The 12,782-nt window shown below is 47.7% G+C and overlaps 1 protein-coding gene across 2 annotated transcripts in view; it reads left to right on the forward strand.

Annotated features, from left to right (window-relative positions):
* Nucleotides 1-12,782, forward strand: part of PUSL1 (pseudouridine synthase like 1) — a 66,118-nt gene that overhangs the window by 36,472 nt on the left and 16,864 nt on the right. Inside the window, exons 6-8 of one of the 2 annotated variants that reach the window (XM_083454277.1) lie at nucleotides 2,607-2,661; nucleotides 9,642-9,804; nucleotides 12,457-12,526. In XM_083454277.1, the coding sequence (XP_083310403.1) occupies nucleotides 2,607-2,661; nucleotides 9,642-9,804; nucleotides 12,457-12,500 (262 nt within the window). In that variant the 3' untranslated portion in view covers nucleotides 12,501-12,526. Of the gene's footprint in view, nucleotides 1-2,606; nucleotides 2,662-9,641; nucleotides 9,805-12,456; nucleotides 12,589-12,782 lie in introns of those variants that run through there. The other variant, XM_083454276.1, reaches the window with a different exon arrangement.

A 12,782-nucleotide genomic window follows, 5' to 3' on the forward strand; every position in this document is an offset into this window, starting at 1 on the left:
GATTTATATTTAACTATTTGTGTAAGGCACACACACAGACACAGAGACTGTATTTTTCTGTATATAATACGTCCCCTATTTTTGGGGACTCAAATTTAAGAAATTTGCACTATGCGCTATCCATGTATAAGACAGCCCCTACTTTTTAGCATAATTTTTAAAGAAAAAAACCTATTATACACGGAAAAGTACAGTACAGTGGTACCTTGGGTTACATATGCTTCAGGTTACAGACTTGGGTTAAGAGACTTCAGGTTACAGTACCTCGGGTTAAGAACTTTGCTTCAGGATGAGAACAGAAATCATGCTCTGGCGGCGCGGTGGCAGCGGGAGGCCCCATTAGCTAAAGTGGTACCTCAGGTTAAGAACAGTTTCAGGTTAAGAACGGACCTCCGGAACGAATTAAGTACTTAACCCGAGGTACCACTGTATATATTATCACAAATAGCTAATGGAGCCGGGCTGCTGGATCAGGTAAACAGTTTGGCCAGCCCAACATCCTGTCCTCACAGTGAGCAGGCAGATGTTTCTGGAAAACCTGCAAAAGGTGGACCTGAGCATAACGAACACTCTCACGGGCAAAAGGCAGTGGTGGTGCCCATTGGAACTGGTGCAAAGGAAGGCAGTAGGTGGCGCCAGAGCCAACGTTTGGTTCAGCCAACTCAGGTGTGTCCCCATCCTCCTCCCTGCTGAGTGCTGCAAGGACAGCACCTGAAACCTAAGGGAGGTGGGTTGTAAGAAGCCAGGTAGGTGGTGGCTGGCTAAGTCCAGATTGCGCTTGGCGGGGCACTGCCCCCTTTGCCCTGATGGACCAGCCTCCACCTACAAAGATCCAGTGAGTTCCTTTATTGCCTTAAGATGGACCCAGATTTTCATTTTCTTTTTTCTTTTTTGCCAGAGGAGATTATACAAACGCTGCGCTCAAAAAATTGAGAACGTTCAAGTCTTTCATCTGACCTGCAGTTTTTTGTTTTTAAAGCAAAGCGCCTGGACTTAACATGCTGGTCAGAAAGCAGTTACTTTTTAACATATGCACGTCTATGAGTTCTGCCATTACCTTCTCAGACAGTATGTCAAAATGCTTGCTAAATCTGAAGTCTTGGTGTTTTTTAAATGGTAGAACATGTGCGGAATTTTTTTTTGAAAAAGGCACACAAAAATAGTGTGAATGTTAACTTCAAAAAAACAACAACACCCTTATATACAGCAATGAGATGGATCCGACCTGGATTTTAGTTATTGTCCACTTGGGCAAGTTATATACTTTTTATTTGTTATATTTGTATTATTTATTTCATAAGATTTACTTGAATCTTGCTTGAAAGATTGAAAAACAAAGTCCCAAAGGGATTTTACAAAAAGGATAATATGATAATATTACCTATAGGAAAAATTAACAACAATAATTTCAGACTTTCGAAAATCTAAATTGATAATATAGTAGAAACAGATGAAAGTTCATAACAACAATTGGGCAGGCTTGTCTAAACAGAAATGTTTTTAGCAGGTGTTGAAGAAGATACCGCAAAGGCGCCTGCCTGATATTAATAAGCAGGGAGTTCCAACATTATATTTAAACACATCTCTAAATGGTTTGTGACCTGGGTGAAAACATCTTAATCTTTCAAAACAAAACAAAAAACCAAGAGGACTGCCAAATTCTGTAAGACAGAATTACCAGCTACATTGAACATCTGTAAGACAGAATTACCAACTACATTGAACATCTTTAGCATCAAAACAAACGCTACCCATAATAATCAGCTACGAAAAAATACACAAGGAATTCCGTATTGCGAGACCTAGTGAACAGCTAGTCCAAATATCCTCTAATGCAGCAAGAAATCAATTGTTACATATGAAAATCAACTAAAAAGTATCAACTCCACATATGAAAGTGGCACGGAGTAGAAATCGACAGATCCATTCACTCCTACTTAAAATATGCTGCTGAAGTGGCTTCTGAGCTGCTTGGTTTATTAGAAGCTTGCCCTGCGTACATCGGATTGCCCCCAGCATGAAGGCAGTGGCTGTACCCCTGTCGCTTGTGCCCAGGTGGTCAGAGGCGTACTCCCTCTGTCCCTGGAGGTTCCATTCCTGACCCTCACTGCTAAGGTGAAGGGTGCTGCTGGGTCTGCTGGGCATCAAAATGCTCTTGACTCTTCATCAGGGCCGGCGAGATGGTGGAGAAGCAGCCCCGCGAAACAGCTGGTCCGCTGCCACCAATCTGGCCTGGCAACATGGGTGGGGATGCTCCAGCCCACAGTCCGAATCCGGCTTTAGCACACCCACCTGCCCCACATGCGTGCTTACGGTGAGCTACTTTGTTGGAGCAAGGTGCGCCCTCAGTGCTGGTCAGCTGATAGGCAGCGAGAGCATCCCTTGTTCTAGCAAAGCAACAGTTGGGAAACTCATTTTTGAAACTCCTGCCTGTCAGCCCCACATCATTCTTCAGGAGGTCTTGGGAACATCCAGAGTGGTAGCAAAAATCCATCCTGCAGAAGCGAGCTCCAGAGTTGAACAGTGCACAGTGTTGAAAAAGTGCTTCCTTCTGTCCATCCTGATCGTTTTATCTCTAACTTTCCCCCCCTTTTGCTTTTTTCCAGCCATCTGAGGTTCTGGGAGATGGAGTTTACGGCCCCCTCTTTTCTCTACAAACAGGTACCGTGAAAGCTAACCCCCCACAAAAGCCAGCTTTAAACTGGCCTGAACCCAGTTTTTACACTCCCCTTTTATCTTCAGCATTTGGTATCTTTGGGTCCTGCTCTGAACACCTTCTCCATATTGTGACCTGGTAGTTTGCACACGAAGCAGGCTTCATCAGATGGTCTCTCTGCGTGGTGGCACAGCAGATCCTGCTCTGGGGAGTCAGTTGTGCTATGTGGTCTTTGGATACGACTCTATGAACTGTAGAATGTTGTTGAGCTGGTCATCCTGATTTGGGAATCTAAGACACGAAGGTGATAACTCACTCCCTTTGCTGCTTCCCTGTAAACTGCCTCCGAACCTGGAAGTTCTACATAGCCATTGTGACCAGTACTGCTAGACCGATCCCTCACTGTGAATTGGTTTAATCCCCGTATCCGGTGGCTGGGTCATCTAGCTCAGTCTCATTTGTGCCAACTTGGGGAAAGGCTGTGGCTCAGTGGCAGAGCATCTGCTTTGCATGCAGGAGGTCCCGGGTTCAATCCCCAGCAGCATCTCCAAGGTAAGGTTAGGAGAGACTCCCTGCCTTGAAAACCATGGGGAACTGCTGCCAGTCAGTGCGGACAGTACTGAGCTAGATGGAGCAACGCTCCAACATGGTGTAAGACAGCCTCCTTTGCTCCATTTTAATTCAGGCCTTCATTCGGAATATAAAGGACTAGAATAGTACTTTATATTTAGGAGAAAGAATGCAGCAGAGATTCCAAGTTCACTTTTCTATGGGTGTGTGTGTGTGTGTGTGTGTGTGTGTTAGGACTTGGGATGTGTTGTTGTAAGGTAAAGGTAAAGGGACCCCTGACCATTAGGTCCAGTCATGGCCGACCTCTGGGGTTGCGGCGCTCATCTCGCTTTATTGGCCGAGGGAGCCGGCATGCAGCTTCCGGGTCATGTGGCCAGCATGACTAAGCCACTTCTGGCGAACCAGAGCAGCGCATGGAAACACCGTTTACCTTCCCGCCAGAGCGGTACCTATTTATCTACTTGCACTTTAATGTGCTTTCGAACTGCTAGGTGGGCAGGAGCAGGGACCGAGCAACGGGAGCTCAACCCGTTGTGGGGATTTGAACCGCCAACCTTCTGATCGGCAAGTCCTAGGCTCTGTGGTTTAACCCACAGCACCACCCGCATCCCAACAACACCTGTGTTGTTGTAGGACCCCCTAATCTTGGATTAAAGAAGGGGCCGGCTGTCTTTTGGGGGCCAATGTTTAAAGTTTTGAGAGGGTGCTGTGAGTGCCTGTCACAAAATAGCTGCCATGTCAGGGCTGTTGGACAATACAAACCATCAGCTTCTCCCTTTTGCAGCCTGGTAGTTTCCATGTTGAGCACATTTCATGAAAGAGTCCTTGCATGGTGGCAGTTGGTAGCTTCCCCTGCTTTCTTAGCCCAGAATAGGCAGTTCCTTAGATCAATGGCATTTGCTGTAGAAAGTTTGGGAGCTTGAAGTTGAGATGGGCATGTCTCTAGTACTCCCATCAGTTCTGCAGACAGATCCCACTGCTGCCCCAACTCAAAAAAATGTTTACTGCACCTCTTGATTGTTTCCCATGATTTGTAGGACACTAGCCTCCCTTTTTGCACTTAGTCGAATTTTGCACTTACACTTAGGACGAATTATACAGTGGGGTAATTTTTATCGCTGATGCGGGTTGCAGAGTCCAGCTTGCCTTGGGCACAGGGTTCGAATTGCAGGGCCTAGGTGCAAAATCTTCTTTTGAGGCAAGTGTCTATGCAACACTGCCTCCTAGCCTCATCCAACGAAGGGCTGAGATTTATTTCACTCTTTAAATGGAACGTCTACACTGGATCAGAAACTCAAGGAAACTGACAGTCTTCTCACTGCTGCCCCCCTCTGGTTTTATGCCCACACTGTGGCATGTCAGTACTTGGTGAATGGGTATCAGTGTTTGCCCTTGGTTAGATAAAGTACAGATCCAAAGCACCCTGGCAGGAAACAGCAGATCCACACTATGTATTTAAAGTGCGCTTGACACACATTTAAATAGTTCCCCAAAGAATGCTGGGAACTGTAGTTTAAGGGCACTGGGAATTGTAGCTCTGTAAGGAGGAAAGTACTTTGAGTGGAAGCCATGTGCTTTAAATGCATGGCATGAATAGTGAGAGAGAGATTTAAATGGGAAATGTTGAATAGAAGCATCAAAGTGTAGGAGGGCAGTGCCCTCTGGTGGTGAATGCTAGAAGTGCTGTTTGTGTTGGCCTGTGGCTCCCCCAAGAACCCTGCAGTATTCGGGGAGAGGGGAACCTCTGGCCTTCCAGATGTGGCTGGACTCCAGCTGTTAATCATCCTAGAGGCTGGGACTGCTGCAGTCAAGTATCTTTCCTACCTGGTCCTTTTGGCCAGAGATGTCAGGGATTGAACCTGTGTGCTGCTGAGCTGCAGTTACTCCTGAGGAACATAGGAATCTGCCTTACACTGGCTCATCTAGCTCAGACCCATCTGTGCCAACCTTGGGGAAAGGCTGTGGCTCAGTGGCAGAGCATCTGCTTTGTGTGCAGAAGGTCCCGGGTTCAGTCCCAGCTGGGAGAAACTCCCTGCCTTGAAAACTCTGGAGAGCTGCTGCCAATCAGTGTAAACAATACAGTGGTACCTTGGGTTAAGTACTTAATTCGTTTCGGAGGTCCGTACTTAACCTGAAACTGCTCTTAACCTGAAGCACCACTTTAGCTAATGGGGCCTCCTGCTGCTGCAGTGCCGCCGCCGCGGAATTTCTGTTCTCACCCTGAAACAAAGTTCTTAACCCGAGGTACTATTCCTGGGTTAGCAGAGTCTGTAACCTGAAGCGTATGTAACCCAACGTACCACTGTACTGAGCTTAGATGGGCCAGTTGTTTGATTCAGTAATAAACCAGCTTCCAGTGTTCCTATGGCCACCTCCAGGGGGTCTTTCCCAGCCCTTCCTAAAGATGTGGTGGGTTGAAGCTTAGGCATACAGCCCCAATGCTCCACCCACTGAGCAACATGGCCCCCTTCCTCCTTAATTGCTAGGAATTTATGCGCATAGCCTTAGATCTGGCATGCTGCCCCAGGAAGCTATATTTACACTAAGTCAGAACATTTGTCCCATGTGCTCCTTATCATCTACTCTGACTGGCAGCAGCTGTGTGGGAGTCTTTCCCAGCCTTACGCAGAGTGCCTTGTGCTCTTTGCATGCAAAAGGGCCTGCTCTTCTTCCGCCATCCGCTGTCCCCTCCTTGAACTTTTGGAGGACTGTAATTTGGTGGCGGTGGTTGGGGTTTTACATTTATAAAGGAAATGTTTAGTTAGTGGCCGCTCTGGGCAGCCTTCCCCGGGTGGGAGAGCAGAGTATATAAAGCCCCTGCAAATACACCAAAACTGCAACCTCCTGAAGGGTCCAGAAAGCTGCCGTCTCGCAGATTTCCACAGCCTGCATCTGAATGTGGGCAGCTGCAAGGGAGGCAGATGGAACCACATCCTTTTCCTTCCAAGTTATCTCACAGAGGGGCGGCTGCTATTTTGGTTTGTCTGAGCTGTTGTTGTTCCACACCTTCATTTCCACCTCCACAGTCTCTCTCATTCATTCATTCATTCATTCATAGGTTCATAAACCTTTCCTCCAAGGAGGCCCACACAGAACCACCACCTTGTGAGGTAAGGTAGGCTGAGAGGCAATGACTGGCCCCATGGCCACCCCATGAGCCCCATGGCTGAGGGGGGATTTGAACCTTGGTCTCCCAGGTTTGTCTTGGTCTCTGTGGTTTAACCCTAAGGGACGCGGGTGGCGCTGTGGGTTAAACCACAGAGCCTAGGACTTGCCAATCAGAAGGTCGGCGGTTCGAATCCCCGCGACGGGGTGAGCTCCCGTTGCTCGGTCCCTGCTCCTGCCAACCTAGCAGTTTGAAAGCATGTCAAAGTGCAAGTAGATAAATAGATACCACACTGGCGGGAAGGTAAACAGCGTTTCCGTGCGCTGCTCTGGTTCGCCAGAATCGGCTTAGTCTTGCTGGCCACATGACCCGAAAGCTGTACGCTGGCTCCCTCGACCAATAAAGCGAGATGAGCGCAGCAACCCCAGAGACGGTTATGACTGGACCTAATGGTCAGGGGTCCCTTTACCTTTACCTCCCAGGTCCCAGGCTGACACGTCTCTCTTCCCTGGGAATGGCACCAAACCAGCTGTGATGTAGTGGTTTCTGTCTCCTGGGTCCAAGAATCACCCAATCAGCACAAAAAGAAAGGTTTTTGGGCATGGAGAAGAAGTCTTCCCATGTTTTGGGCTGATTGGAGCCAATCAAAGTGAAAGGAGGTGAGTCAGCCACTGAGGATTGGCTCCTAGAGTCCCTCTGGAGAAGGCGTGCAGGAAAAACGCCCAAGAGTATGCATGCCCCAAAGCTCAGCATTTAGGGACACTGGAAGCATAAAAGGCTTTGGTTTCAAGGGAGCAGGGGGGAAGTTCTGTTGCAAGCAGTGGACTTTCGAGTTAGACACAACTTTAAGTTGCTGTGAAAGAAGATGTTGGGAGACCTCCAAAACCTTTCCCCCACAAAAAATAGTAGATGTAGCTGAAAGGCAACACGTGGAGATATGTGCTGATGGTTGAAATGTATCCATTATTATTAGTATTTCATGATTATAAAATCACTGTATAATCTTCAAAGGGGGCATGGCTTGTGACTATCAGGGAGGGACTTTGCCACTGCACCGCTGCAAGTCATAGAATAAGAGAATCATAGAGTTGGAAGGGACCCTGATGATCATCTAGTCCAGCCCCCTGCAATATGCAGCTGTCCCATATGGGGATCGAACCTGCAACCTTGGCGTTATCAGCACCACGCTCTGACCAACAGAGCTATCCATTGATCCAAACTCCAACAAGACGGTTGCCAACTCCAGGAAGAAATGTGGGAAGCTGTCTCTTGCTTTCATTATTACTTTTTTATTAGCTTTATTTTCTCCTGCCCTTGTTCCCGAAGGAGGCCAGGGCAGGCGACATCAAAACGTTTAAGCAGTCCCAACTCAAAATGAAATAAAAACATATTTAGAAACCACCTAAGCATCTAAAAGCATTACCCTGCCAAGGCTGCCACAGCAGGATCTTCCAGCCCTTATAGAGAACAGGAATGCCCTCATAGTTCTCCTAAGAGTCAGTGATGAGCGAGACAGATGTACCGCACTAGTGTTGCCTACACTGGCCGGCAGCGCCTCTCCACGTTCTTAGACGGGAGGCATTCCCAGCCCTGCCTGGAGATGGTGGGTGTTGAATCTGGGATCCTCTGCAGATCTGGGATCCTCTACCAAATAGATAACTGTCCCACTGAGCCTCAACCCTCCCCTCTTTTACCCATCCGACATCCTGCTGCAGGGAGCTGTTGCAGGGGGAGCCCAGCATTTTGGCTCGGCTTGTGGTCCACCCACAAGAGTCTGCAAGGGCAGAAGTCGGTGACACCAGAGGTGTTCACACGCTCGCTCACCTCCGCCCTCCCGCCAAAAGGAAAGAGAGCAGTGAACTAAAGTTTCCTTTCTGAAACTAACAGGCTCGCGCTGTCTGGTTCTTTGGCCCATGTGACCTTTTTCTAAAAGCAGCTCTGCTGGGTCGGAGGAAAAGGCCTCTTTCTTTCAAGTTGTTTCCTCCCTAGGGGCTCAAGAAGGGGACTCCGTCGTTCTTCCCCACCCGCTGCTAAGCCTCACGACAAGCCTGCGAGGTGGGCCAGACTGAAAGGCAACCCACTGAACTTCAACAGCTGAGCAAGAACTGTAAAAGGCATTAAAGCCCACAAGCAGCCCCTGGAAGCAATGTCTGTGACTGTTTCCTGTCCCTGGCAGTGGCTGCTCAGGGCAGATTCTATCATCGAGGTTTTGTTTAACCCCCTGCCTTGAATCTGACCCCTCCTGGAATAGAGACAAATGCAGAAAACTGCTCCCAAGCATATTCAGAACTGGCAAGCTAGAACCAATAGAGGCAGCTGGTTTGGTGTCATCTAGCTCTCTTAATTGTTAGAAGCTTATTTTCTTCTTTCATCCAATGGGACAATGTCAATATTTGTTTTAATGTTTGTTGTATTACCACCGCCGTTCTTCAAGTTTTTATTTATTTATTGGGGAGATGGGAAGCCTACAGCCTTCGAGATGGTGCTGGTCTGCAGCTCCCATCACCCCTGTCTGTTGGCTGGGGTTGATGGGAACTAGAGTCCCATGGTGTCTGGTGGCCTAGAGATTTGTCATTATTAGGGGGGGGATCCTAAGAAATCGAGAGTTTAGCCCCCCCCCCCAAAAAAAGGTCTTAATTGTGTAAGTCAATAAAATGCACATTCATTTGCACAGCATTCCATTGGCTGTTCATGCCCATTCACTTCCATGGCTTTTGCTGATTAATATCCTACAGCCCTTTAAATATAACTGTGAGCATGGTATCTCCCCTGCCAGGTAAGTGTGTTTTATCTTGTGTTTTATTCTGTGAACTGCCCTGAAATCTTTTGAATGAACAAAGAATTGAATGGGTCTAGCAACTCCGACCAGGTCTAATGTTGGATGTAATACCGAGTCAGACCCATGGAAGTGAATGGACACAACTATCTTAAGCCCATTGATTTAAATGGCTCTACAGTGGTACCTCAGGTTACGAACTTAATTCGTTCCGGAGGTCCATTCTTAACCTGAGGTACCATTTTAGCTAATGGGGCCTCACCGTGCTGCCGGCCCGTGATTTGCATTCTCATCCTGGGGCAAAGTTCACAGCTCGGAGCAACTACTTCTGGGTTAGCAGAGTTTGTAACCTGAAGCATTTGTAACCCGAGGTACCAGTGTACTTGGACAAGGACTAACAATAGATTCATCCTGTTGGGTTGACTCTTGACTGAGAAGGGATACAGCCCCTGGATTTGCCCTAATGGGTACAGATTGTGGGACTCGTCTGGCGGCGCATTGGTTTTTGACCTTCCCCTTCCTTCCCTTGCCAGGTGCGGAGAATGGTTGGCGTCTTGGTGTCCGTCGGCCAGGGCCGCCTCGAACCTCGTCAGGTGCAAAGGCTTTTGGAGATCAGGGACCTGATGGCTTACCCCAATAACACCATCGCGCCTCCCGATGGACTCTTCCTCAAAGATGTGGAGTACTGTGAAGCTGGTTAGTCTGGGAACCCCCACTTGCTTCTGGGGAGCAGGGGGGGGGAGCTTAGCTTAGGATCTTTGCCTGCAGAAGGTCCCAGGCTCCACCCTCAGCATCCCAGACCCTGTGCAGACTTGTCTCAAGCGCAGGCAGATGAATCAAAAACTGAGCGTCCATCACGCAACCATCAGGTTGCCCCTGTCTGAAGTGGTCCAGCTCAGAGGCAGATAGAGCACCTCAGCCAAGAAGTAGGTATTGTGTTGCTGTTTATCACCCCACTGTTGGAGGACTGGTGTCTGTAGGGTGCAAGGAATTCTTAAAAGTTGGGATTTTTATGAGGAATCATAGAATCATAGAGTTGGAAGAGACCACAAGGGCCATCGAGTCCAACCCCCTGCCAAGCAGGAAACACCATCAGAGCACTCCTGACATATGGTTGTCAAGCCTCTGCTTAAAGACCTCCAAAGAAGGAGACTCCACCACACTCCTTGGCAGCAAATTCCACTGTCAAACAGCTCTTACTGTCAGGAAGTTCTTCCTAATGTTTAGGTGGAATCTTCTTTCTTGTAGTTTGGATCCATTGCTCCGTGTCCGCTTCTCTGGAGCAGCAGAAAACAAGCTTTCTCCCTCCTCTATGTGACATCCTTTTATATATTTGAACATGGCTATCATATCACCCCTTAACCTCTTCTCCAGGCTAAACATGCCCAGCTCCTTTAGCCATTCCTCATAAGGCATCGTTTCCAGGCCTTTGACCATTTTGGCTGCCCTCCTCTGGACACGTTCCAGTTTGTCAGTGTCCTTCTTGAACTGTGGTGCCCAGAACTGGACACAGTACTCCAGGTGAGGTCTGACCAGAGCAGAATACAGTGGCACTATTACTTCCCTTGATCTAGATGCTATACTCCTATTGATGCAGCCCAGAATTGCATTGGCTTTTTTAGCTGCCGCGTCACACTGTTGGCTCATGTCAAGTTTGTGGTCAACCAAGACTCCTAGATCCTTTTCACATGTACTGCTCTCAAGCCAGGTGTCATCCATCTTGTATTTGTGCCTCTCATTTTTTTTGCCCAAGTGCAATACTTTACATTTCTCCCTGTTAAAGTTCATCTTGTTTGTTTTGGCCCAGTTCTCTAATCTGTCAAGGTCGTTTTGAAGTGTGATCCTGTCCTCTAGGGTGTTAGCCACCCCTCCCAGTTTGGTGTCATCTGCAAATTTGATCAGGATGCCCTTGAGTCCATCATCCAAGTCATTGATAAAGATGTTGAAAAAGACCGGGCCCAAGACAGAACCCTGTGGCACCCCACTAGTCACTCTTCTCCAGGATGAAGAGGAGCCATTGATGAGCACCCTTTGGGTCCGGTCAGTCAGCCAGTTACAAATCCACTGAGTGGTAGCATAGTCAAGACCGCATTCTTTTGTGTTCTGAAGGTTCTGTGGTGTTAATTAACACGGCAAAGTCAATAGGCTATTGAATGTGTTGCTTTCAGTAACACTCCCCCCCCCCTAAAACTGTCAGCCCCCCCCAAGAGACATAGGCAGGATCGACAGGGGAGTTTCAGGCAGGCATTTAAGCCATGCCAGCCAAACATCTGTTGGTGTGCAAGGTGGAAAATCCAAACTGTTTCTGTTCTCTGTTGTGGTGTCAGGGTGATGAATTGGATTTTAATTATCCCAAGCTGCAATGTGCCTGCGTTTGAAGGATGTGGGGCAGAAATCCTCTTACATGAAATAAAAATCTCCCATTAAAAAGGACCAGGTTGCAGAGGAGAGAGAGACCTCTCTGCCAGAGACCCTGGAGAGCAGCTGCCCGTTATTAGATTATATGGAACCTTTGTTTCACCTGGTATATAAGGAAGCTTCCGTCTCCATATCTCAGAAAGGGTATTGTGAAGTTGGGGAGGGGGAACCAACTCATCAGTTGGAGGTGGCAGTACTTCTGAATGCCAATTGCTAGACGTCACAGGAGGGGAGAAGAGTGCCCTTGAGGAAAGCTAAAGCATTTCAAGATTTTTAACTTGGGAGAAAAGAAGAAAATGTTGAAGAGTGATTAAAAATGTCCGCATTGTGTGGAAAACATGGATAGAGGGAATCTTCCATTCTCTCTTTGACCCCAGCTGCACATTTAAAGCAGAGCCAAACTCATTTTTAGAAAATGTTTAGATTCTTTTTTATTTGTTTAGATCATACTGCTTCAAACAGTCCTGGCTTCCCCAAGGAATCCTGGAAGCTGTAGTTTGTTAAGGGTACTGAAGAGATGTAGCTCCGGGGGGGGGGGGGGGGGGCGTGTCTCCTAAGAATTCCCAGAGTTGCCTGTGGAGAATTAAGCCACTTTGAGAACTGGAGCTCTGCTTCTTTTGTCTCTGTTTTGAAAACAAGGCTGGTGGGAAAATATGCCTGAAGATTGGTTGTGACTTGCAGACTTTACAGTGCATTTGTATAGAATTTGAACCTCTTCCTGGGCATCTAGTTGTAATAAGCTTGTACAACAATCCAGTAAGGAAGGTCAGTATCCTCATCTCTCATGTTGCAGAAGGGGAGGCTGGAGGCTTGCCTAAGGCTATCAAGCAAGTTCGTGGCAGAGCTGAGATTCGAACTGTGGACTCTGCCCAGAGCTACCAAGTTACACCAGATTTTAGGCCTGTCTTTCCCCTCTTCTTCTCTTTGCAGACTTGGAGATCAGCGAAGCAGAATCGGAATGGCAGCCTAATTGAACTCCCCATGACTGGAACAGAGAGAGGTCAGGGGAGGAGAGCACCCTCTTTCCTGTTATGTGGCCACATGTCTTTAAACCTATTCACATACATATGTGGAACATTCTTCAGCATCCCATCCCTGCAAAACAAACTATATCCAGACATTTGGGGTGGGGGTGTGCTTAGGGTGCAATTACATTTGAACCAGGACTTCAACCCAAAGCTCTTGAACTGGAACCTCAGGCTGTTTTATGCTGTGTAAGACAGAACGTGGCATCCTGAGAATCTCTGCTTAATTCT

The sequence above is a fragment of the Podarcis tiliguerta genome (genome assembly GCF_965153285.1).
Source record: "Podarcis tiliguerta genome assembly, chromosome: 8".
Taxonomy (NCBI): domain Eukaryota; kingdom Metazoa; phylum Chordata; class Lepidosauria; order Squamata; family Lacertidae; genus Podarcis; species Podarcis tiliguerta.